Source organism: Mustela lutreola, chromosome 14, assembly GCF_030435805.1.
Source record: "Mustela lutreola isolate mMusLut2 chromosome 14, mMusLut2.pri, whole genome shotgun sequence".
NCBI classification, from domain to species: Eukaryota; Metazoa; Chordata; class Mammalia; order Carnivora; family Mustelidae; genus Mustela; species Mustela lutreola.
Window position 1 is genome coordinate 71,819,852 of NC_081303.1, and position 26,707 is coordinate 71,846,558.

General features: G+C 43.1%; 2 protein-coding genes across 2 annotated transcripts in view; one reads left to right on the forward strand and one right to left on the reverse strand.

Annotated features, from left to right (window-relative positions):
- On the reverse strand, window positions 1-26,252 carry LOC131815194 (uncharacterized). Its single transcript, XM_059146882.1, has 2 exons — window positions 25,325-26,252; window positions 1-947 (listed from the first exon to the last, which is right to left on the reverse strand). The coding sequence occupies exons 1-2, from the start codon at window positions 26,250-26,252 to the stop codon at window positions 1-3; spliced, it is 1,875 nt and encodes a 624-aa protein (XP_059002865.1).
- The window catches only part of LOC131814806 (olfactory receptor 10J3-like), a 149,559-nt gene that overhangs the window by 100,086 nt on the left and 22,766 nt on the right, over window positions 1-26,707 (forward strand).

Here is a 26,707-nt window from a genome sequence, read left to right on the forward strand (position 1 = left end):
TCAGGAAGGCTTCCTGCCCGTGGCCCGGAGCAGAGCATCCTTGACCTCCTTGTTCCTCAGGGTGTACACCACAGGGTTCAGCAGGGGGGTGATGACCGTGTACGTCACTGAGATCAGCTGATCCTGATCCCTGGTATTCTCGGACTTGGGCTTGAGGTAGGCAATGGAGGCACAGCCATAGTGGACAATGACCACCGTGAGGTGGGAGGCGCAGGTGGCAAAGGCCTTCTTCCGGCCCTCGGCTGAGGCAATCTTGAGGATGCTGGAGATGATGAGGACGTAGGAGATGAAGACCAGCCCCATGGGAACCAAGATCACCAGCACACTGATGATCAACGTCAAGATCTCATTGACCGTGGTGTCGATGCAGGAGAGCTTCATCACCGGTCGGATGTTGCAGAAGAAGTGGGCGACCTTTGTGGCACAGAAGGGCAACCTGAACACAGCCAGCACCTGTGTCATGGCTACGATGAGGCCAATGCTGCAGGCCGCCCCCACCAACTGGAGGCACACCCTCTTGTTCATGAGGATCGTGTACCTCAAGGGGTTGCAGATGGCCACATAGCGGTCATACCCCATGGCTGTGAGCAGGAAGCAGTTGTTGATGGCCAAGGTGATGAAGAAGAACATCTGGGTGGCACAGCCAGCCAAGGAGATGGGCCGGCTCAGGCCCAGGAGGTTACAGAGCATCTTGGGTATAATGACAAGCGTGTACACAGTCTCTGAGGCAGACAACATGCTCAGGAAGAAGTACATGGGCGTGTGGAGGTGACGGTCAGCACTAATGATGCTCACAATGATGACATTGCCAGTCAGGGTTAAAGCGTACAGTGCAAGGAACACCACAAACAGGGTGAGCTGGTGCTCGCGGAAGCTGGAGAACCCCTGAAAAGTGAACTCGCCCACCCAGCTGTGGTTCTCTCTCTCCATTAAATCATGGGCCGAATCTAAGAAAGAAAAAAAAAAAAATCCTGTAAGGAACCTAAATGGGTAGTTTCTGTCAGGGAGACTGGGCAGTCCTTCTTGTGGTTCCTTGGCGTCGGGTTTTGGCTTCTCTGTGTTCACATTCATGTTTGTTCCTTTTGGGAACAGAGAGTGAAACATTTTCTCGCTAAGAGAAAGAATGTGGCTTTTAGAGCCAAACGCTCTAAACTTCTACCGTCAGGTGCTGACTTGTCTTGAGTCAGGAATTAACATCTCTTAGACCAGCCGCCCTGTCTCTGTATGAACCTAGCGATGATGGCATTGTAGGGTTGTCGTAGGAGCGCAACGCTGCACCTTAAAACGTGGCTATTGGAATTCAACAAATGATCAGATAAGTTCAGGTTTGTCTGCTCAGCTCTTGGGTCTGCAGGAACCGGCTCATTCCTGAGTGGCTAGGGGTTGGGTGGAGCGTCCTCCAGTAGTCACACCGCGCTCCCATTTCAGTTCTCCAGCTCTGTCAGGCCTGTTCCTCCCAACCTCCACCCTACAGGCCTCTGCTAGACACCAGTCAGTTCTCAGAGTCACCCAAGCCCACGATGCACTAAAACATCCCCATCCTCTGCCTTCCCCGCCCCTGGCATACTCCTCCTTGTACAGGCAGCTAGCGCCCAACTGCTTGCTGCCTCTCCTGTGCTGACAGCACCTTACCACGTACTTGTGATTACAAAACACATTCCTACCTGTTTAATGTCCTTACCACCCGGTGGAGCGGGGGTGGGGGGGGTGGGGGGGGGTGGGGAACCAGGATTACTGCCTGTCTTCAGAAGCAGAAACTCTTTCAGGAATAGCCTGGGGACAAAAATGTCCCTGGGCCTGTTGTCCCTCCCCCTAACCAAAACTGCACTGTGGGGCGGCCCCCACCAGGGCTGGGCTGGATGGTCTTTGAGAACAGGGACCCCGGCGTGTCTGCTGCAGAGCCGGGCACAAGTACCTGCTGGAGAGAGTCCTTGCCGGTCACCGCCAAACGAGCTGCCCGCTAGGAAGCAGAGTGCTGGGGCACCACAGGGAGGTTTCCTTCCAAGAGGAGGAGGAGGGAGCGTTTTTAAACCCCGTGTCCCCTTCCCCGCTGTTTGTGTGTGTGACAGCAGCAAACAGCTGCAGAACCGGGCTGAATTTTAACACTGAAATTATAACCCTAGAAGAAAGCATGACACTATTAACATCTCATTGGAAAACACGCCATAGTGCAGCTCTTCTAACAGACTTTACCCAATTACCAGCCAACATATAATTATGGAACAGGTTTGCTACAAAAAAAATTAAATTCAATAATAGGGGTGTCTCCTGAAAAGTACCTTTTGTTAGAAGTGCAGCAAATCACCATATTGCAGAATGATTTACTAGTGGGTAAACAGCAAAGGTAAGCTTTCTGAGCGCTTTTAAAATTAATCTGCTTTTCGGAAACACACCAGTTTTAATAAAGGGAATCTACAAAAAGGTATAAGGGAGGGGGGTGGTTATGCTTCAGCTCTTCAGAGCACGGTGTGGAAGAAAATGCTGTAATGTTGCAACAGATAAACAAACAAACAAAAAAAAAACAAAACAAAACAAAAACCCCAAAACAAAAAAACAACTCCTGTGCAGTTTTAGGGACCATTTCTTGACAAGGTTTGGCATTAAGGTGTGCATCACCGCAAGTAAGTGACCATCAGGCTGCTCCGTGAGGCTTTGTCAGCAGCGTCTCTGGGTTATGACTTGCTTGTAGAATGTGAACCAGGAATCCTTGCTGGTAAGTGGCAGAGCCCCATTCTGTATGAGTCAAGATACCCTTTAATCCTGGGGGGGGGGGTCATGATTCCTTAGGGCTAGGAAGGCATCTTTGAACGTGGCAAATCCAAGGCGGGAAACAAGTCTTCCTAGACGCCAGGACCCTGTTCAGTTTAAGACTTTAATAATAGCCATAAAACCCATCTACGTGTGTTATTCCTTCTGTGGCCCTTTGTAAATCACTGAGGTCTTTTTTGAAATCTCACTTACTTTCCTTCCTGCAAATCTGTGGCTCGACAGAGAGATGGAAGTAGAGGTCAGAGAGGTGGCCCATGGGTCACAAGTATTCACAAATCATGGTCATGAAGAAAAGATCCCTGAATGCGGTCCTTCTACCTGCCCTCGGGCCAGTCCAGGGATGGAGCTAGAGGGAAAGTCACAGGGGACTCCTGGAATACTAGATCTTCTCTCCAGCTGGAGGAGGAGCTTTTAACACCCAAGAAAAGCTCTCTGAGGACCATCTCTCGTGGTTCCTGGGTGCCCTTCCCTGAGCACCCTTGAGAGTCACCCTAGGGCTAGAAGGAAGCCGACAGCCCGTGCCAGGGGACCTCGTTACAGGTGCGGAGCGTTTCCCATGTTGCCTGGGCCCGGGCTCTGGGAATCTTCCAGAGCTTTCTCTGCAAGTAGAAACAGCAGTGGCTTATTTGTCAGGTTTCATTTTTTAAATAAATATTCTATTTTTATACAGCTGGGCCTTGGAAAACCATGGTTACAAAACCCAAGTGAGCTCTCAACTAAGAGCCACTGCTTGGATTCCAGGAAACTGTGCAGTTTTCCCTGTAGTCAAGAACCCTGCTCAGCATTAGAGGCTGGTTCCCCCCCATACCCCCTTGGACTGAAATAGTCCAATCTGGCTATAGTTTTTGTCCTGTGGGATTCAGACATGGGAGAGCAAAGTTCAGTAGACCTCTCTGGAAGGCCAGGAGGCCACTGCCAGTGTCCCAGCAAAGCTGAGCTGGGGTTTCCTCCTCAGGAGACATCAGGTTGGGCTTCCAGAGCCCCTTGCCATGCTGGCTTCCCTGTCCCAACCCCACATGCTGCCTTTCCCAAGAGTATCTTAGTCTCACTGGTTTTTCTTTTCTATTGTTCAAAGATGAACTGAGACATATTAAAAATGGGAAGTTTATTTGAGCAGAAGTCAAGACCAGCAGCAGCCGACGGGCAGTGGTTAGAAGTGCGGTCCCCAGCAGGAACTCGGGGACCTGTCTGGAGGAAAGGAGGAATCAAGTCGAGGGAGGACCAGTTGGCGAAGCTTACAGCCTCCGTGGCTCGGCGTGGCTGGCCGTCCTCAGTATTCTGATTTCACAACCGTGAGGCATTTATGGGCTTAGACTTGGGTTCCTTTATATAGGCACAAGGCCTTACAGCCGCTCAGCCTGTGGCCTCCAGGTTAGTTAATCTAATGTTCCTGCATACCCTTTTCCGTCTCCTCTCCTGACAGATCCCTTCCAAGGTGATTTTTCTATAGAAAAATTTCTACAGAAATGCCTATATGCATATTTTTTTAAAGATTTTATTTATTCATTTGATACACAGAGAGATCACAAGTAGGCAGAGAGACAGGCAGAGAGAGAGAGAGGAGGAAGCAGGCTCCCTGCTGAGCAGAGAGCCCGATGCGGGGCTTGATTCCAGGACCCTGGGATCACGACCAGAGCCAAAGGCCGAGGCTTTAACCCACTGAGCCACCCAGGCGCCCCTATATGTGTATGTTGATAAACCTGAAAAAGATCCCTGTTCCTCCCCCACCCCCCATTCCCACTTCTCTACTGAATTTGTGGTCACTTTTAAATTAAGAGTTTACAGCAAATATCATCGTGGTGATTAATGTTGGCCCTTCTCCCTACCCGTGTCAGAGACCAAGAGGGGAGACTGGCCCAACCAGAATTATGTAGGAGACTCAAAAATTCCTCATTCAGCTGGCGCCGTGAACAGTTAGCATCTCAGCCTCTCCCCTGTTGCTTGCAGCCGTGCGGTGTCGTCATGTGTGTGCCTTTGCTGCTTTGAGGTCCCAGTGGGGTGGGATCGTCCCTCACTTTGGGGTCACCTTGCTGGGTTTTCACTCTGCTCTAGCGAGAACACCCCAGCTGTCTCCCTGCTTGTCCCTGAAGACACGAATCCGATTAGCGGCACAGACAGCCTCCCTTCCTCCCCCAAATGGGAAGCAGATATAAAGCCTCTTGCTCCAGAGACCAGCAGGACACCTCTGTCGACACACCCTCAGGCCAGGGAGAACTTCCTTCTGGGACAGTGTGGTCCAAAGTAGGCCACATTAGAGCAGGGTGACCTGGTGGCCTGATTTCCCAGTAGAGAAGATGTCCTTTTAAGTTTCAAGGGCTGAAAAAGGAAGTCCAGTCGAATCCTAAGTTTCTGAGTCACCCAAAAAGGAAGGAGGACCATGGTTAGGGCTCCGGTGAGCAGCTGGTGGCGGCAGGTTTCTCAGGGTACGGCCATGTCTGGGCCAGGGAGGCTGAGTCCTGGGAGCACGCGTGGTGGCTTGACCAAAGCCCAGCCTCAGGCAGGTGCGCTTGGCCACCACTGCAGGGGCTTGTACAGAAACTTGGACGTTCTAGTCTGCAGCATCACCAGGACTGGGGCAGCCAGGATCTGTCTCCTGGGTGGCTGGTCACTGAAGCTTGCTCCCATGCCCGTCCGATGATCTCAGGCTGTCACCTGAAATGCCTCCACATGGCCCCTGTAGGTGACCTGGGCTCCCTCCCATCCTGGGGCTCTGGATTCCAAGGGCAAGTCCCCCCCACCCCCCAAGGTTGTGTGATCCGTTGTGACCTCACCTCAGACTTCACCACACGGTGCTGGTCGCAGCAAGGTGTTTCCTGGTCTCAAGGACAGAGGTGCAGCCTTCACCTCCTCATGGGGCGTATGGAATGGGGGCTGCTGTGTCCATTTTTAAGACACCCAGGCTGCTCCGGCAAGTTAGCTGCTGAACCGTACCTCCCATGATCAGTTGAGGGAAAATAAAAATTAGACTGATTTCAGACTTCCCCGATTAGGGATCTACATAAACCTGATCATTCTCTTTGAAATACTTAAGTTCTAGGGGTTCTTGGAAAACGAAAGGGAAACATGAACCCCTCCCCAAAGGGAGATTTTGTGTCTCTGCCTAATCTAACATTAGCAGCTTGGGGGTGACATCGGGGTTGGCAAGTATAAGATACGTTGAGATGTCCGGTGATGACCACCAAAGGCAGACAAAAGTTCTAAGCTGTTTAGTGATTAATGACAATCTGGCTTGGCCGGCGAGATCCGGCAGCCACCAGGTGACGTGACTGTGGTATGGTTTTTGTGACCACATGGAGACTTGGCACGTTATGATCTTTATTTAAAGATATTTATCATTTTTAACACACTTTATGCTTAACACTATGTTTAAAATGATGTAAGTTGTGAAGCATAAACATCTGGAAGCTCCTCACTCCTCGCTAGCTCTGCTCACACATTCCTCACCCTCCCCACACGCCCAGCAGTGCCTACTTTATGGTTTTGTGTTGGTTGTTGCCTTATTTCGTACCATTACGACCTATGCGTGTTTCAACAATATGTTGTTTATTTATATCTCCTTCTGAACTTTATAAAAATCATAGACTATATATTGTTTTCTAGGATTTGCTTTTTCAAAACTTTAGGGTCATATTTCAGAGATCCAGAGGGAGCTGTGGTCTCGGACTTACCCTGCTTTGGAATGTCCACCGCGGGAACGTGTCCCAGTGCTTCTCATCCCTCCCGGCGAGGGCGAAGGTGGTGGTTTCAGGTTTGTGTTCTTCTAAATTATCGTGTTTCAGATCTCTCAGCACATGATTCCTTGAGCAAACATGGGAAAGTTCCCTGAGATTTCTCTTTTAGGGGAATGACTAGCTGGAGGGATATAAATAAATAAATAAATGAAAAAAAAATGTTTGATTTTACAAGATTGTGCCAAATAGAGTTTTGAAGTGGTTGTGGCAGTTGACACTGTGACACGCAAAGCGTACGGGGAGTTCTAGCTCATCTAGGTCTTTGCACACCCTTAGCAGACTTCCTAATTTCTGTCATACTTGTGGGTGTAAAATCGTGGTTTTGCTTAGTTTCCTGAGTCCTAGAGAGATGACCATCTTTTCAAAGTTTATCGGCCATGAATATTTGTGTTCCACAGAGTACTTGTTCGTGTCCCCACCCCCGCCCTTCTACGGGGTTGTGTTTTCCTTGTTCAGTTGTAACAGGTCTTTAATACTCTGGGTGCTGCCCTCTTGTCCTTAGTATGCTACAGGAATATTCGCTACCATTTGGTGGCTTGTTTTTTTCATTTTCTTTATGGTGCTTTTTATTGAACAAAATTATCGTAATGTCGTCAAATGTATCATTCTTGTCTTTTATGGTTAGCTCTCTTTGTATCTTCCTGGCAGTTTTACCTTCATGTTGCAATAATCTTATTTTTTTCTAAGCATATTAACATACTGTTCATATTGAAATCCACTGATTTTTGTGGATGTTTTAATATAGATGTCTAAATGCATTTTTTTTTTTACATGGATAACCACTTATCCTGGCACTTGTGTTTAAAGAGCCTCCTTTCTCCAGTGGTCTATGATTCTACCTGCCACATCTCACAACGAGACACACAAATGGGTTAGTTTGGGGACTCTTTCTTCTGCTCCATTGGTCTGTTTGACCTCCTGTGTCAAGATGACGCTGTCTTAACAATGATAACTTGATAATATATCTTTGTTTTCAGAGAGATCAGCTCCTCCTTCTCATTAAGTAGTTGGACCCTTGCTTTTCCATACAAATCATTAGGGGAATGAATTGATGATATATGCTATCTCCCCATGTATTTAAAGGTCTATAATCTTTTGTGGAAGGTCCTCAAGATCACCGTCGAGCTAGATGATTCTTTTGGAAGGACTCCCCGTCCCCCAGAGGCCGAAGAACTATTGTCGTCATGTTTATGGTTTATTGCGGTGGTAAGTTGCTGATTAGAACTAACAAAGGGGAAGGAGCAGGGGTGAACAGTCCAGGAGAAACTCCACTTCAGCTTCCAAGTGTCCTTTCCTGGTGGAGTCATGGGACATGTGTGAATTTCCCAGCACCAGCACATGGCAGTAAGTGCAAAGTGGTGTCACCCAGGAACTCTCACCTGAGCCTTGGTGTCGAGGTTTCTGTTAGGGGTCAGTCATATGGTCCTACAACACCGTGCTACTGACCTTGGGTCCTCAGGCTCCAGCCCTCTGGAGCAAACACTTGTTCAGCATAAATCACAGTGTTAATATAAATGATCTGATCAGACAGGTATTTGGCTCAAGGCCTTGAAACACAAAATTTTATCGAACAGCATAAGTCAGGGGCTCAGAACTCCTCTCCCAGGAGTTGGCCAAGGGACAGTCTGAAAGATGAGCCCTTCTTGGGAGTAGGCAGGGTTTCAGCAATGCAGGCTTTCCTGACCTAACCCTTTTCTGCATAGATGTCTTTAAAGAAAATAATTTTGTCATGTTTTTTAAAAACGCTTTTTAAGGATATAGTTTCAGACCTAGAGAAAACTCCCAAGAATACAGAAATGGCTTTTCAAACATCTTCTGTCTGGATGCCCAATTATTTGTATTTTGTCTCACTTGCTTCCTCAGGTTTTCCCTCCTCTCTCCCCCTCTGGTTCTCTCATTTTCTTCCAAAGCACTTTAGAGTATGCTGAAGCCATTGTCTCGCTGTGCCTTACATAGTTTCGTGTGTACTTCCTATGAGGAGTATTTTCTTACAGAACCACAGCACGGTTGTTGAGAATCAGTGTGTGTATATAGAGATCCATACGTAGAGTAGCTAGTATCAGACATGGTAAAACTATTGCTGACCCACAACTCATTGTCAGTTACCCTGGTCGTCCCAATAACGTCCTTTATAGCTGAGCTTTTTTGCAGTCTAAGGGCCCATCCAAGATTACCTGTTGTTTTTTGTTGCCCTGTTTCTTTAGTGTATTTTTACCTGAACTGGTACCATGGTTGTCTCTGTGTTTCTCAACCTTGATACTTTAGAGAATGACAGGCCAAGTGTGTTTGTAAAATGTCTCTCAGTTTGGGTGACCTGAGGAGTGCTAGAAATTCTAGTTTTTCCCTCACATTCATCTCCAAGTCTTTTTCAATTCCTTCTCTTCTCTCTTTATCCTTTGGTTTAATCTCCTTCATGATTAAATTCAGATTGAGTTTTTAACAAGAATGTTACAAAAGGGATGCTGTATCATTCCCAATGCATCCTACTGGGAGTCGTGTGATCTCAGTTTGTTCCAATATTAGTCATGTGACCTCCTGAAGCGAGAGAGCGAGGTTCTTGTCTCATGGAGTCGAAGAATGAATCTCTCAGAAGAAGGAGAGTGAGTAAAATGATAGCATTTTATGAAGCAAGGATACAGAGAAAGGCCTTGGGAGTGAGAGGGGTCCTGACAGGATGGCCAACGTGGGCCTCCACCAACTGTCTTTTCTTTAGAACTAACTAGGGGGCTTGTGACCTTATCATTCCCATAATGTCTTGGTTTGAGTACGGACTGGTGATAACATCTTTAGTGTCTTAATACTACTTTGGGGTCTGGTCATTCTTCATTGGTCAAAATGTGACGGACATAAAAAGACCCACCTCTGACACCCACTTCGGGATGGTCTGGTCAGTTCCCTGATTTCTGGTTTCCTTACACCTCAAAATTTCTGGGATTTCTGTGAGCCTGATCCCGTAACCCCCCTACCTCTCTCTCCTACCGAGGCCCACATGTCCCTTACTCAATGCGACCATTCCGATGTGTATCCGTGGGTCATATACTTGGGGAATGATTGCCAACATGTATCTTGGTGTCGGGGGGTGGGAAGGGAGATAAAGGAAGTTTCCCAATGCATTTCTGTGTTTTATTTATTTATTTATTTATTTATTTATTTATTTTAAAAATTATTTATTTTCAGAAAAACAGTATTCATTATTTTTTCACCACACCCAGTGCTCCATGCAATCCGTGCCCTCTATAATACCCACCACCTGGTACCCCGACCTCCAACCCCCCGCCACTTCAAACCCCTCAGGTTGTTTTTCAGAGTCCATAGTCTCTCATGGTTCACCTCCCCTTCCAATTTACCCCAACTCCCTTCTCCTCTCCATCTCCCCATGTCCTCCATGCTATTTGTTATGCTCCACACATAAGTGAAACCATATGATAACTGACTCTCTCTGCTTGACTTATTTCACTCAGCATAATCTCTTCCAGTCCCGTCCATGTTGCTACAAAAGTTGGGTATTCATTCTTTCTGATGGAGGCATAATACTCCATAGTGTATATGGACCACATCTTCCTTATCCATGCGTCTGTTGAAGGACATCTTGGTTCTTTCCATAGTTTGGTGACCGTGGCCATTGCTGCTATAAACATTGGGGTACAGATGGCCCTTCTTTTCACTACATCTGTATCTTTGGGGTAAATACCCAGGAGTGCAATTGCAGGTTCATAGGAAAGCTCTATTTTTAATTTCTTGAGGAATCTCCACACTGTTCTCCAAAGAGGCTGCCCCAACTTGCATTCCCACCAACAGTGTAAGAGGGTTCCCCTTTCTCCACATCCTCTCTAACACATGTTGTTTCCTGTTTTGTTAATTTTGACCGTTCTAACTGGTGTAAGGTGGTATCTCAATGTGGTTTTAATTTGAATCTCCCTGAGGGCTCGTGATGGTGAACATTTTTTCATGTGTCTGATAGCCATTTGTATGTCTTCATTGGAGAAGTGTCTGTTCATATCTTCTTCCCATTTTTTGATATGTTTGCCTGTTTTGTGTGTGTTGAGTTTGAGGAGTTCATTATAGATCCTGGATATCAACCTTTTGTCTGTACTGGCATTTGCAAATATCTTCTTCCATTCCATGGGTTGCCTCTTTGTTTTTTTGACTGTTTCCTTTGCTGTGCAGAAGCTTTTGATTTTGATGAAGTCCCAAAAGTTTATTTTCGCTTTTGTTTCCTTTGCCTTTGGAGAGATATCTTGAAAGAAGTTGCCGTGGCTGATATCGAAGAGATTACTGCATTTCTGTGTTTTAAAGTAGACTTACAGCATCCTGGGGGTCAGGTTAGATTGCCTTTTGCCCTTTGCAAAGTGTCAACATCCAGGCATTCAAGTCCCCAGGGGACTATCACTCTGCCTATTTCAAGGACTTGTCAATAGGTTGTAAGTAGTAAGGAAATTTAATAATTTTTCCTTCTGTCTTTGTTTCCCAAATCACTATAATCTCTTGTTCAAGGGGTATCCACTAGATCTCTCTATTGTAAAGTTAGTATTTTCTCTTTTGGGGGTTGACCTACTGAGATTAATACTCTCTTCTCTACTCTCACCCTGGAGTTTTAGGCTCCCTGATGAGTCTCTGGCTCCATCTTTCCTGCATTACGTAAGTCGGCATTCTATGTAAGGAAGATTCCTACTTAGGTACAAGCAGATTTAGATGGTATAGGTACTGCTAGATAGTGGTGGATACTGTAACATTATCTTGATGTCCAGATCATCACAGAACTAGTCAGTGGGAAAACCTTAAGTCTGGCTGTTCTGTTCTTTTGACCTCTTTCCATTATTCACTGATGACTTTTTTATACACCAGCCCAGTAAGATGACCCAGGCTTGTCTTGTACTTCCCCAGCACCGGCCCTGGAATCAGCCATTGATGCAGGGAACTCTGGTACCTTTTGGCGGAGGATAATACTTAGAAACCAAGATCTGGGTCCTAGGTATATTTTCCGCCATTTCTGTGTGATTATTTTTAGACTCTTGCAGTGAAAAAGCTAGGAAGTGGTATGTCTCTTGGTGTCTGTATATTAATATCTACATCTTAAAATCCACAATTTCATAATAGTATCTGCAATTCAAACTATCTCACAGTCTACTCTGGTGTTGCTCCTTTCCATATTTATAAGGCCTGTCTACAGCACTAAAAATCCGGTTCATAGTCTCAATATATTTGCACATTTGCTTCTTTAATATACAGAGAAGGTTGTTTCTAAATTGCTAACCCCCTGCTACGTCAAAAACCTAACCTACTTAATAGAATTCAGAAATGTTCTATGCATATACCTGAGCATGTATTTTTGTAATACAAATGGACTGTGTTCTGTGTCCTCTTATAAACGTGTTCATATAACAATACATGGGAGATGTCTTGACAAATCAGTATGTGAAGATTCATGCATTCATTTGAACAACTGTGTGTTGTAGAGTAAGAATACAACATAATTTACTTAACTTGAATCAGTGGATAAGTAAGCTGTTTGCGGTTTCCAACATTTTTTAGGAGTATGCTAAAGAATCAGTCTTTGTGTAGAGTTGTGCCCTCCTGGGAGCATATCTATAAGATCCATTCACGAAAGTAAAATTCCTGGTCAGTTTAAGAACTTAGGTACTGTTGCTAGACAGAAGCCAGAGTAGGATGTACGTGTGTGTTTGGCATAACTGAGAATGCTTTCTTACCCACCCTTCTTTCAACTGTGGGCTTTGACCAATTTTTTCAGTGTTTGGCAAGCTGATAGGTAAAAATGGTGTATTATTTTTTCTTTGGATTTTTATTTCTTTAATTATGAATGAGGCTGAGTATCTTTCCCTACGCTTATTAGTCACTTGTACTTCCTCTGCTGTGAATGTCCGTTTACATGTCTTGCTCATTTTTTGTATTGTATTGCCATTTTCTTGTAATGAGTTCTATAATGGGGAAATATGCCTTCTATCATCCATGCTGCAGATAGCTTTCTTCCACTTACAACTTTTACTGAGTTTATGGGCTTGAAATTCTATTAGGATTATATTTATGTGTGCGTCGGAGCCTTCCTCACTACAAGATTATTTTTTTAAAGGGCCCATATTTTCAGTTCTACCTTCTATGTTTCCATATGTGATTCATTTGGAATGTAATTGGTTGTAAGAAACAAATTTTGAAATATTTCTTAAGATCAAGTCAGACATTCCTTTTGTTATTCCCAATAACTAGGCATCGTCTCAACGCCACTGAAGGGGGAGCAGATTTTGCGATCCCAGAATGTGTTTCCTTGGCGTGGGGATAATTTTAAGCTGGTTATTTTTAACAGCACACACAGGTGTAGCTCTGAAAACTGTGTAGAATTGATCCTTTCAAGAGACATTTGCATTTATAAGGGAAATCTCGATTTGTAAGGGTGTCTCCCTCATTCCTAGGGAAAACAAGGAAGGTCTTACCAGTTCTGAGTCACAGCCTTACCCTGGGTTACTGTGCTTTTCCTGGTCACCTTCCATGATTCTCCCCTTTAACCCCCAACATATTCCTTTGTCTTTGGCTTGTATTTAAGGTGATGGCTTTATTTGGGGGAATTACTTAGTTTTTCTGGGTCTCCTATGCATACAGGAGGTATATATGCTATTAAACTTTGATTTTCTCCTGTTTTACATCAATTTTATATCATTTATCAGACCAGCCAAAGAACGTAGAAGAGGGAAAGCGTTTCCACCCCTGGGTCATACATTGAATAATAAAAACACCGTACATTGGTACTCCATGATACTACCATCTGCAACCACCCCCCCCACCCACCCCAACCATAGTTCCTCTTTGGAATTTCTCTATTCTCACATTTTTAACAATTTTTTTATGGATTTCTTATTTGTATTCATAGAAATTTAAGGAGAATAAACATCTTTAATCTTCACACTGAGGCTTTCCATCCAAAGCGAGATTTAAAAAGAAACATTTTTATGTTTCATAGGGTTTTAAGATCTTTTCCATAGAAACTGCACATTTCATATTCCCATGTATTTGCTATGTTTTGTTTCATTTAGAAATGGGCTACTTCCATTATATTTTCTAGAAATCTGTTGATTGATCGCTTATCTTTCCAGCTCATTCTCACTGGTACCCTAATCCAAATAATTTCTCAATTTGTGAAGTCCTATCCTCTGTCTCTGTATGTGTTTCCCTCATTCCCAGGCTCTCAGGCTACTGCTCCCACTGTTCTCACTTTCTGCCTCACCCTGTCGAGCCTCCACAGACTGTCGCTGTCAATTATTACCTTGAATTTACTTGCTCCTGTCTTATCTGGCGTAAAGCCGGCTTTGGTTAAACCAAATATTCCTTGGGCAGAGCACCCATGCAACTGAACGTCATGGTTTTAACGGGCAAAAAGGCTACTATTGTAACCTGATTAGCACGAGTTTGCTCCTTGTGGGTCACGCATAGAAACGACACCAAGTGGAATTATCACACAAAGGAAATTTTGTCTGAAGCAGATAAAGGGATCTTGGGGGATAATTTCCAAAATCATGCCTTCCCCATTTCCAAAATCATCCCTACCACCCCCAGCAAGGGTGAATGGGGTCCTTTTATTTAGGGTTAGGCTGAATATTTATTTATTTATTTAGATTTATTTGAGAGAGACTGAGCACAGGCCGGGGGGCAGGGTAGAGGGAGAGGGAGTAGCAGACTCCACTCCCCCATCTCCCCTACCCTGGCTGAGCAGAGAGCCCAAGGCTGGACTCAATCCCAGTAAGCTAGAATCATGACCTGAACAGAAGGCAAACGCTGAACTGACTGAGCTACCCAGGTGTCCCCAGGATGAATATTTAAAAAGGGGATCCTTGTTACCATGTGCAGAGGTGGGCATAAGGTCACAAATAGACCTTAAGGAGACATGCCTGTTTGTTATGTTAATGAGGCTTGTGCTCCTCCATGGGTGGAGATTTTAGCACGGTAGTGGGGTAAAGGTAACTGTGGGTTTCTCCATGGTCCACCTTCCCAGGTGTGAGTAGGGGGTGGAGCTCAGCTGCTCTGGGGCCAGTTGCCTCCTCTGCGCACGCCACAGTTAACCTTCCTCAGGCTCTTCCCATGCTCTGATCTCAGCCCGGAGCGCTCATTCTCAGGGTTCTCCAATGGCTCACCCACTCCTTCACTTCATTTTTCTGCTCACTTGCCATTTCAGAAAAGCCTTTCCTGACCACCTGCCCTAAAAGATCTGCTATTCCTTGCTGGCAGGAATGACTACCCTTTTGCCCTTTTTTGCTCTATTTTCAGATGCTTATCTCTTACCAAGATAACCTATATTATTTACATACTTTCAAAATCATCGGTGTTCTTGAGTATGAACTCTGACAGCAGGCGCTTTGTTCACAGCTTGTTTGTTTTTATTAGTGCTTTTTGCTTTCTTCTATGTAGTATTTGCCTGGTAGACATTTTTCTGTCCCTCATTTTCAACCTTATTATTTTGTTTCAGATAGTGATACATGCTATAAAAACCGTAGAACAACTAATGGAGAATGTCATTGGTGGCCATTATGGTCAATGAAGTGGTTTCAGGGAAGGAATCCCTGAGGACCGCTGCTCATTTCCCTGGAGGCGTGAATGACGGAGAATGAACCAAAATCTGGAGAAAGAGCATTCCCAGCTGAAGGGATGGCAAGTCTAAAGATCCTAAGTGGGAATCAACCTTCCATGTCGATAGATGCTGGAGTAGCAGGGCTTAGCAGTAGGAGATGAGGTCCTTCCTAAAGGCATGGGTGGCAAGGAAAGGTAGGGCCTTATAGGCCACCATGAGGAAAATGGATTTTATTCTGAGTGCAGTGGAAATCCATTGGATGGTTTAATTAGGCGAAGGGTGTCATCTGGTTTTCATTTTTAGAAGATAACTTTGCTATTATGTAGAGAATCAATTGGAAAAGTACAAGAGTAAACAAGGGGAATGTAGACTGAGAGATTGTTTCTGGATGAAAGAAGTTCCAGTAGAGACGGAAGGAAGTGGATGATAAATTCACATTGTGTTTTGTAGGTAGAGCTGACAAGGCTTGTCGGGGGATACCAGTCTAGATGGCCCCAAAGGCTCATTTAGTAGCTTGGCAAAGAGCTGACCCAGCAGTTCTAAGAAACTTTGGTGGAAGAAGAGGCCGACACCAGCGGCTGAGTTCTTGCCGCTGCCCTCCTTTCGAACAGGCCTGTTGCCACCTGGGAGCTCCTGTTGTTTGATTATCACTTAGAGGGTCCCTGTTTCTCCTTTTATACAAATGTGCCATCCCGAGGTATAACCAGCCCACTTATGCACAGCCGAGGCTACAGGTTAATGAGAGTTTGGGAGATTGTGTGTACTCTTGAAGATTTTCTCCTTACAACCTTGTTTTGCTCAACACCCTGTGGTGCTAGGAGAAGTTGTCTTTGTCTTCTTTTGCATAAAATTTGCTGACAGTGCTGGGGAGGAGGGAGGAAAAGATAGGATTCCAGACAGGCTCACTGGCTTTTGGATTGAGCAGCTGGGAAGAGAAGGTGCCACATACTAGTTGGGGGGATGTATAGTAATGTGTGTGTGTGTGTGTGTGTGTGTGTGTGTGTGTGTTTCATCTGGAACAATACTAGGTCTCCAAATAGAAGTGTCAAAAGCAGGCAGCTAGTTATACAAGTTGGGATCTAGGAAAGACCACAGCTAGAATTATAAATCTGAGACTTCCCCTTATTCTTCACAGCTATCAGCATAAAACAACAAGAATCAATCTAAAGTGACCTTTTCTTTAGAAAAAGTCATAGAGGAAATGGTCAAAGCTTTTCTCTCAATGAGAGTCTCAGCCCCAGATAATTCAAAGCTAGAAAATCATAATGAGAAGTCAGAGAGTAATTCTACCAAAACTTTAAGGAATAAGTAACCACGATGGTCTTTAAAAAGATGCAAAGCCTAGAAAAAGAGGAAACCCTTCAAATTATTTTATAAAGTGAAGAGCATTGGAAACAAAGGCTGATTGATTATCACAGGTACACAGGACACACACGTGTTGGGGAGGGAGAGTTTATTCCACCCTTGAAGTTTCTTCTAGCTGGGCTAAGACTCAAATTGACATGAGACAGATTAACAGGAGAAAATCAAGTTTAACGGTGAATAGATGGGGAATCCACAGAGACATGGAACTCCAAAGACAGCAACAGGATACTTACGCGAGCTCAGGAGAGGGGTAGTGTCTGTGGATACAAAGGGGGAGGAAGACCATTAGTGGGAAGGTGGGAGTACACATTTGAAAAGCGAAGGCGTTCTATTATGCAGATAAGTTTCTTTTTTTTTTTTTAAATTATGTTAGTCACCATACAGTACATCATTAGTTTTTGATGTAGTGTTCCGTAATTTGTTGTTTGTGTGTAACCCCAGTGCTCCATGTAATACATGCCATTTTTAATACCCACCACCAGGCTAACCCATTCCCCACCCCCTCCCTTCTAAAACCCTGAGTTTGTTTGTCGGAGTCCATAGTCTCTCGTGGTTTGTCTCCCTCTCTGAATTACCCACCTTCTTTTTTCCCTTCCTTCTTCTAATGTCCTCCATGCTATTCCTTATGTTCCACAAGTAAGTGTAACCATATGATAGTTGACTTTCTCTGCTTGACTTATTTCACTTAGCATAATCTCCTCCAGTCGCATCCATGTAGATGTTAAAGTTGGGTATTCATCCTTTCTGATGGCTGAGTAATATGCCGTTATATATATGGACCATATCTTCTTTATCCATTCATCTTTTGAAGGGCATCTCAGCTCTTTCCACAGTTTAGCTATTGTGGACATTGCTGCTATGAACATTGGGATGAACATGGCCCTTCTTTTCACTACGTCTGTATCTTTGGGATAAATACCAATAGTGCAATTACTGGGTCATGGGATAGCTCTATTTTTAATTTTTTGAGTAACCACCACACTGTTTTCCACATTGTACTAACTTGCACTCCCACTAACAGAGTAAGAGTGTTCCCTTTCTCTACAGCCTCTCCAACATTCGTTGTTTCTTGCCTTGTCAATTTTTGCCATTCTAACTGGGGTAAAGTGGTATCTCAGTGGGCTTTTGATTTGAATTTCCCTGATGGCTAATGATGTTGAACATTTTCTCATGTGTCTGTTAGCCATTTGCCTGTTTTCTTTGGAGAATTGTCTGTTCATGCCCTTTGCCCATTTTGACTTGATTACTGTTTTGGGTGTTGAGTTTGAAAAGTTTTTATAGATCTTGGATATCAGTCTTTTTTCTGTAGTGTCATTTGAAGGCAACTTCTCCCATTACGGGGGTTGCCTCTTTGTTGTGTTGACTATTTCCCTTGCTGTGCAGAAACTTTTTATCTTGATGAAGTCCTGAAAGTTCATTTTCACTTGTGTTTCCTTTTTCTTTGGAGACGTGTCTTGAAAGAAGTTGCTGTGGTTGATGTTGAAGAGGTTCCTGCCTATGTTCTCCTCTAGGATTTTGATGGATTCTTGCCTCACATTGACATCTTTTATCCATTTTGAGTTTATCTTTGTTACAGTTTAAGAGAATGGTCTCAGATAAGTTTCTTAGGCAAAGAGGAATCTCTCTTAGTAGTACTTTTTCTGGTACTGAAATGCAGTTGAGGGGGAGGTGAAGAGCTTTTCCCGAATCTGCTGGTTTTTGATTACTTTTCACTCAAAATAGTGTTCATGCCCAAGTAGCCCATCTTGGGCTGACTGCTCTATACATGCAGACACAAAATGCAAATTTCACTAAAGTAAATGGAGAACCTAGTGCTAGATTAAAATAATAGTATACTGGGGCAAAGTGTAATGTCATATTGCATGTGATCAATAGGAAATCCAAAACTCTTGGAATTTAAAAACTTCACCATTTATGAACTATGTGATTTTAGGCTTGTTATTTAACTTCTAGGTGCCTCTGTTTCCTTTTCTGCAAGGGAGGTATAACATTATTCCTACCTACAAAGTGGTAATAATAATAGAATCTACATCATAGGATTGTTTTGAGGATAAAATCAGTTGATTAGCATACATCCTTAGAAAAGTGCCTGACACATGGTAAGTATGCAATATATTAGGTATCATACCAGTAACACAAGGAGGGTTCTGAAATTTAAATCTATTAATAAATTTAGTGAACCTTATAAAATAGAGAAAAATTATATGCATTTCTCTCTAGATGCTGAGAAGGATCCATGATAAAATGTAACCTCTATTCTTCATTTAAAAAATCCAATTAAATAGGATTAGATGAATAATTCCTTAACATAAAAATGTATATTTCAACTAAAATTCCAACATCAGGCTTTATAGGGGGAAATGAGAAACACTCCCATTAAATAAAATGAAACAAAATGATCACTATAACCGTTATTGTTTAACTCTGTGTATACTGAACAACATAATTACCTCAAGAGAAATAATTAAAAGGTGTAAAAAATGTAAAGAGGTAGAATTATAATCTTTCACAGGTGATATAATAGAATACTTGGGAAATAACCCAAGAGGATTCACTGAAAAATTATTACATTAAAAATATTCTATAAGGAGTCTGGGTTCAGATTTATCATTATCTTAGCTACACAGAAATAAAAACCAATTAACAATGGAAGAAAAGCGATTTTCAATTGAAAAACTATAAGGTATGTCAAAGAATAAACAAGAAATGTACAAAATTTATAGAAAAATGAATTTCTGATTTAGATAAAATGGTATAGATTCATTTCTCCCCTTAAGTACAACAATAACCCTTGGAAATAACCCAAGAGACGACCAAAGGATAACGCTAAGAGATGGTGAGACGAAGTGAGGCTTGTTTTGGATCTCAGGTCTGGAGGAACAGAACAGTGGCAGTAAATCTTAACCTCCCCCGTCCCAACATAAAGTCACTTTGGCCCCAGTGTTTCCTGACCATCGATCTGTCTCATTCCTATCCTGGATCAAGCAGATGGTGATGAGCCTGGCACCACTAGCAAGGGGATTGATGAGGGACTCAGTAATAGTACCCTGGAAGGTGTGTTCTCTCCTTGAAGGTCCTCCCTGACCCAAAACTGGCCCTCCCTGACTTGATCTCACCAATAAACTGAGTTCTGGAAGCCTCTTCGACCCTGTGAGCCTAAAACTTTCCTCCTTCCTCCAACTTCCCTCCTTCCTTCAGAGATTTAAGTTTAGGGATAGGGTGTACTATTAAGAAAGGATCCCATCCCCACATATGAGGGGCCTGTGATCTGAACAAGCACCTGCCTAGAGAAGCCTCTGACCCCTCAGGCTGAGGCTCCCCTCCATGTCAGCAGTCCAGCTTGGAGAGACCTATTTTAGACCCCTGGCAACACCAGCAGCACCATTTCAACAGCACCAAAGAAGCTAAACACACCCAAAAAACAGAAAATGTTCTGAAAATTAAATGTTTTTGGAACCACAGGCAACAAAAGTAGTCCGGGCCCTGCATGCTAACCCTAAACTGGGCAACCACCTACTGAAGTAAAAGATTTAATCAGGATCTAGAGTCTTCTAGTGCAATAGGCAAAATGTTTAGGTTACAAACCAAAAGTTGAGAGGAAAATAGGAAAACTTCTAAAAACATAAAGGTTAAGTGTCTTGCTCCTAACAAATCCATGGATCAAAGACAGAGTCTCAAAAGAACAGGAAAGAATGGAAATCACTGTACTATTTATTAGGCAGATGCAGCTAAAGCAGCAGTGTTGGAGTAATTTATAGCACTAAAATGCTTACATCAGAATGGAAAGAAACTCTCAAATGGATGGTCTAAGGTTCCTACTTCAAGGAATTAGAGTTGCAAAGTCCCAAAGCAACCAGAAAGAAATGATAAAGAACAGAAGTCAATGAAATAAAAAAATAGGAAAATAGAAAAAAAAAATCAGTGTAACAAAATTGGTTCTTTGAAAAATCAGTAAAATTGATAAATCTCTAGAAAGACTGACAAAAGACACCATTTGCCATTATTAGGAATGGAGTGAGGGTATCACTAGAGTCTGCAGCTATTAGAAAGATAATATGGAAATTCTATTACCAACTTTGTTTATAAACCCAACAACTTGATATGGGTCAAGTCCTCAAACTACTAAACCCCAGCCAGATAATCTGAAAAATCCTATGACATTGGATAAATTGAGTAGTCTTATAACTATTTAAAAAATGGAATTTGTTATTTAAAAACTTAAGAGAAGGAAATCTCCAGGTCTAGATGGTTTCCCTGGAGAATTTATCAAACTGTGAAGGAAAAATTAGTGTCAAGTATGAGCGACTCTTCTAGAAAACAGAGGAGGGTAGACTACTGATCAGCTCACTTGGAGTCCATGATTTATGAGTCCAGTATTATCCTGGTACCTAAATCATGTAAAGGCTATACAAATAAAACTATAGATCAGCATCTCTCATGAACTTAGATGCAGAAATCTTCAGCAAAATATTAGCAAACCAAATCCAACAATGTATAGAAGGAATTACACATCGTGACCAACTGGATTTATTTCAGTAATAGCAAGCTAGGCCTGCAGTCACAAGTCAGGCAATGGTATCCACTATATTAACAGACTGAAAAAGGAAGGTCATATAATGATATCAACTGACCTACAGAAACACTTGATAAAATCCACTCATGACACACATTTTTTGCAAGTTAAGAATAAAGGAAAATTACCTCGATTTGATATAGACCATGTCCAAAAAAACCATAGAAAACATCATCCTTAATGGTAAAAGAGTGAATGCTTCTTCCCCTTTACTCCCCCCACGCCCCCCAAAATCAGGAACAAGACAAGGATGTCTGCTCCTACCAGTCTTATTTATCATAGTAAGGGATGTTCTAGTCAGGGCAATATGGCAGGAGAAAGAAAGAAAAGGCATACAGATCAGAAAGGAAGAAATAAAACTGATCCTAGTTATGTAGAGGACATAACTGTCTATGCAAAAAGACTGAAGATATCTACTGATACTCCCCTAAAAACTCCTAGTGACTTAAAGTCACAGCTTGTAATATCAATACATGAAAATCATATTTCTGTAAACCAGCCCTGAACATGTGGAAACCAGAATGAAAAGCACGATATCATTTACAATTTCTCAAAGAAAAATGAAATGCTTAGGTATAGAGTGTAAGATTTGCATGCTGAAAACTACAAAATGCTGATAAAAGAAATCAAAGAAGATTTAAATGGATAGAGACCTATTGTGTTCATGGATTAGAAGACTCCACATCGTAAAGATGTCAGTTCTCCTTAAATTGATCTATAAATTTGATGCAATTCCTATGAAATCCCAGCAAGGTTTTCTATAAACATAGATAAGCTTATTCTAAAATTGGTGTGGAAATATACAGGACTTAGAATAACTAAAACAATCTTGATGAAGAATAAAGTAGGAAGACTCACGTGACTCAATATTGAGGCTTGCTGTATGGCTGCATTAATCAGGGTGGTGCAGGACTTGAGCAGTAGACACGTCGATCACAGGACCAGAAAGACACCCACAAATTGATCCCCAGGAATCAGCTCAATGGGCTTTTGATGAATGTGCAAATTCAATTCAGCAGAGGATGATCGCCTTTAAAGAAGACAGGGCTGGAGTAATTGGCTATCTGAAAGCAAAAATTAAAACTTTGACCTCAACATCACACTTTACACAAACTGACTCAAAATAGAACACTTAAATGTAAAACATAAAACTATAGAACTTTTAGAAACGGTTACAGGAAAATGTAAAATTTCCTGATTCAAAAGCTGACTGGAGACGATGGAAAATAACACTCTGTTTTTGAATACGGAGATTCAAGATCATTAAGACATCAGTTTTCTGTAAATTAAAAAGGCAGTAGGAGTCTAGTAAAATGGTACCAGAGTGTGGTCTGCTTATATGTGTTCAACAGCGATGAGAATGCTGTGTGCGTTTTTTTGGGGGGGTGGGGGAAGGGGAAGTTGTGATTTGAACAAGCTGCTTCTAAAACTTATGTGAAACATTGAAACAAGCAAAACACCCCCCAAATTCTAAAGAATAATGGCAGATAACTAGCTCTAGCAAATAAAACATTAAAAAAATTCATGATAATTAATGTTTTGATACATAGAATAAATATACAAATGCAACAGGATAAAAATTCTACATTGTTTTCACAATCCACATTTCTCATTCTTTCACAGGACTTTCCTTTGCCCCAGGGTAAACCTAAAAGAACCCAGAAAAAAAGTCCATTGAATTTCAAAAAGATTTTTTAAAACTCATAACTAAAACATTTATCTTAAAAGCGGGAATGGTTCTTAACGTTAGCAAACTTTTCCAGAGAGGAAAGTCTCTTTTAGCTTACCAATAATTTTGAATATCAGAAGCTTAAGGACTGAAATACTTTATATGTGAAATGTATGATGCAAATTGTAGAGTTAGGAATTATTCAGGTTTTTCTGTCAAAACAAAAGGAAGGCATCCAGCTTGGTGGAGCCCACAACATTAGCGTTAGCTGGCTATTAGGCAAGGGCAAGTCTTGCACCCACCAGCCAAGCCCTGCTGTGGGGGCAGAAAGGTGAGGCATCCCATCGAAGCAGAAAGGGTATGTTCTCACTTCACAGAGAAGCAGACTCTTAGAAAAAGCTGGAATCCTGGTGGAGGAGACGTGAGTGAGTGATGTATCTGGGTGGGTGGCATGGTGACTCCCCACAGAGTCCTATTCATCACACCATCAGGGGCAAAACTAAATGTCTAGATGCCTTCAAGAAGTGGCTGAGGGTGGGCCAGTGGCCCTAGGAAAGTCATAAGGAAGATGAGGTCCCAGGACCACATTGGCTAAAGAACATTATGCCACCAGTGTCCTTCTGGTAGATGCCATTCAAGATGGCCTCTGGGTGTCATATTTCTCCATAGAATCCATCGTGGGGTAGTTGGAACCTACTGTAGACCAGGGAGGTTACTTCTCCTCTATGCCAATAAGACTAGAAGACTTTTTTTTTTTAATGATTTTATTCATCTGTTTGCCAGAGGGAACGAGCGAGAGAGCACAGAGAGAGCAGGGGAAGCAGCGGCAGAGGGAGAAGCAGGCTCCCCACTGAGGAAGGAGCCCGATGTGGGACTCCATCCCAGGATTCTGGGATCATGATCTGAGCCAAAGGCAGGTGCTTAGCCCACTGAGGCCCCCAGGCTTCCCTAGAAGACTTGACGAGAACTTAATTGATTCACCCCAAGTAGAATGGTGAATATAGGAGAGGAGCGGGACCTTGAATTTAATGATGATTTCTCATCAAATGACTTTTCACTGAATTGCCCAAGTTTGCATGGAAAGAACCAGGTAACTTCCGCTGTCCATCAGGTTGGGAGCTCAGAATGACAACATGAATTAAACTGCAGAACCTTCTAAAAGATTGGTTTTTATGTATCTGCATACTTAGCCTATAAAATGCATAATCACTTTACACATTTTGATATTTCTACATTTCAGAAGTGTTCCGCAGTGAGAATGCTGTGCACTCACACGCTGATTGTCTACCTTTTTACAAACAGTGCAGCACAGAAACTTTGATTTGCTCAGCCAGCACAACTGCTAATAATCATCATGTTATTCTACACCTATTTTGTCCCACAAATTGAGTCCAAAGTTCATCCTGATTCATTCTTATATTTTTGAGGCGAGGAACAGGAAACAGTCTTTTATTATTCTATTTCTAACTCAGTTGCTTTAACCTCATGAAAATTTTCATGTCAAAAAATTCTCTACTGTTGACTTTTTTAGCTTTTCATCATTCATTCATCAGAAAGGAGTTTCTTCTAATTCATCAGAAAGGAATTTTGTTGGTGCTTTTTCATATTTTCACTGAATTCTCTTTCCTTGCCTTTGTGACTTCACTTAGGAAGGGCAGGAGAAGAGCCCATCCAAAGGACCCGATCTGAATTCTTGCCCCACCAGCTGTCCCCTTGTCCTTCTGCCTTCTCCAGCTCTCCCCTCACTGGAAGCGCCCATTTGGATCTGCCTCTAATTTTTCTTCTTTTGTTAGTCAATTTCACAGGTTTCTTTTCGGCAATCTGCTCCCCGAGCCATCTGTCTGCTCCTCTTCTGAGCCCACTGGTCATCCTGTTCAGGGAGAGCCACTGCTTTCAGCCCCACTAGGACTCTGTTGTGTGGCTTATGTTCAGCTTGAAGAAGCAAAGGATCAGACCAGGTCTGTGCGCTCTGTTCACGTGGCCAGAGCTGCATGGCTGTTGCGTGTGGCTTGGAGTCCTCTGTACTTCCTTTCTCCTCCACCCCAGTTCCTTTTCCTTTGGCACCCCACATGTGAAACTCGCATGAACAAGAAACTCGCAAAGGGTTCCTAGAAAATCTTCTCTCTAGAAAGTTCTTAGCTCATCCCAAAACCATTTCCTAAAAGATATCTCATTTTTGCTCTGCTTAACCTTATTAAAACCAATGTGATTAGTTTTTGGCACAATATTGTTTCTAGTAACCACTTGTTCAAACATTCACCTTATGTTAAAAGAAGATTCAGTCATGTATGACTTTAATGTGGTTTGTACTTCAGCAAAGTGGACCGGACACTTTAAATTTAAGCTTGAGATGAGCACTAGGTCACACTCTGACCCTGTAATTATCTCCTGGAATAGAGCCAGTAGGTGTCTGTTTACAAGTCTGCAGGGTAATTTATGTTTTTATTGTGTTAACAAAGAGGTTGAGGAAGTGAGAATCAGTTATTAGAAGCTGGCCCTCAGCTTCAAGTCACTTCTGCTTTGGCCCTGGCTGTGATGTAGGAGATTTCACCAGTCACTGGAAACCCTGACTCTATAGCTTTACCTATAAGCTTCCATCTGGAAAACATGCATGCCTATGTATAGGGTGGAGATTTCATCTTAGGGAAGGGATTTCCTACCCATCAACCTTCTCAGAGCATCCTGGACTTCTTTGTTTCTCAGACTGTACACCACAGGGTTCAGTAAAGGTGTTATTACTGTGTAGGTCACTGAGATTAACAGATCCTGATCCCTGTTGTCCTCAGACCTGGGCTTGAAGTGGGCAATGGAGGCACAGCCATAGTGGACAATGACCACTGTGAGGTGGGAGGCGCAGGTGGCGAAGGCCTTCTTCCGGCCCTCAGCGGAGGCGATCTTGAGGATGGTGGCGATGATGAGGATGTAAGTGATGAAGATGAAGGTGGAAGGGGCTGTGAGGGCCAACAGGGTGATAATTAAGGTCAGGATATCGTTAAGGATTGGAGCAGCACAGGCTAGGTCCAACACAGGTGGAACATCACAGAAGAAATGCTCAATCAGTGAGTTGCAAAAAGACAGTCTGAAAATGGCCACGGCCTGAATCAGAGAGAGCAAGAACCCTGAGGCACAGACCGAGGATGCCAGGATGGTACAGACCCTCCAGTTCATGATGACTGAGTAACGAAGAGGGTTGCAGATGGCCACGTAGCGATCAAACCCCATTACTGCTAGCAAGAAGCAGTTGTTGATGGCAAAACCAAGGAAGAAAAAGAGCTGAGTCCCACAGCCCACCAAGGAGATGGATTGGCTCAGACCTACAAGGCCAGAAAGCATGCGTGGGATAATGACCAGGGAATAGAAAGTCTCCGACGTGGAAAGAACACTTAGAAAGAAGTACATGGGGGTGTGGAGGTGGTGATCGATACGGATCACAGTCACAATGATGATATTGCCAGCCAGAGTTAGGATGTACACGATCAGAAACACAATGAAGAGTGTGAGTTGATGCTCATGGAAGTTGGAGAAACCTTGGAAAACAAATTCTCTCACCTCTGTGTGGTTGGCCATCTTCATTGAGGATCTCAAATCAGAAAGATAAAGAGAAGGTCAACACCAACCCTTCATAAGAGAGACCACCCGTCCCTTTGTGAGCACACCATCAAGAACAAAGTTTTAGTATCGCAAAGACCCAGCTCAGAACTTCTCAAATCAACTGTCTTTTCCAGGGGCACGGCAGACTCTGTCCCAGAACTGATGTATACATGACAGCGAAAACCCGAGCAATGTTATTTGAAAGTTTGAGGTAAGGCATTCTTTTCAAGGACAATAGACCCAACGTGTTGTCCATGAAGTTGGTCTCAAAAATTTCTTAAAACTAGATTTTCCTAAAATATTACCCGCATTCTCAGACCCCAATGTGATTAAGTTAGAAACTATAAAAAAAAACCTTGAAAAATTGGAAATGTTTGAAAATCTAACCTATGGTTCGAGGAGGAAATTATAATGGAAATTAGAAATCATTAGAACAG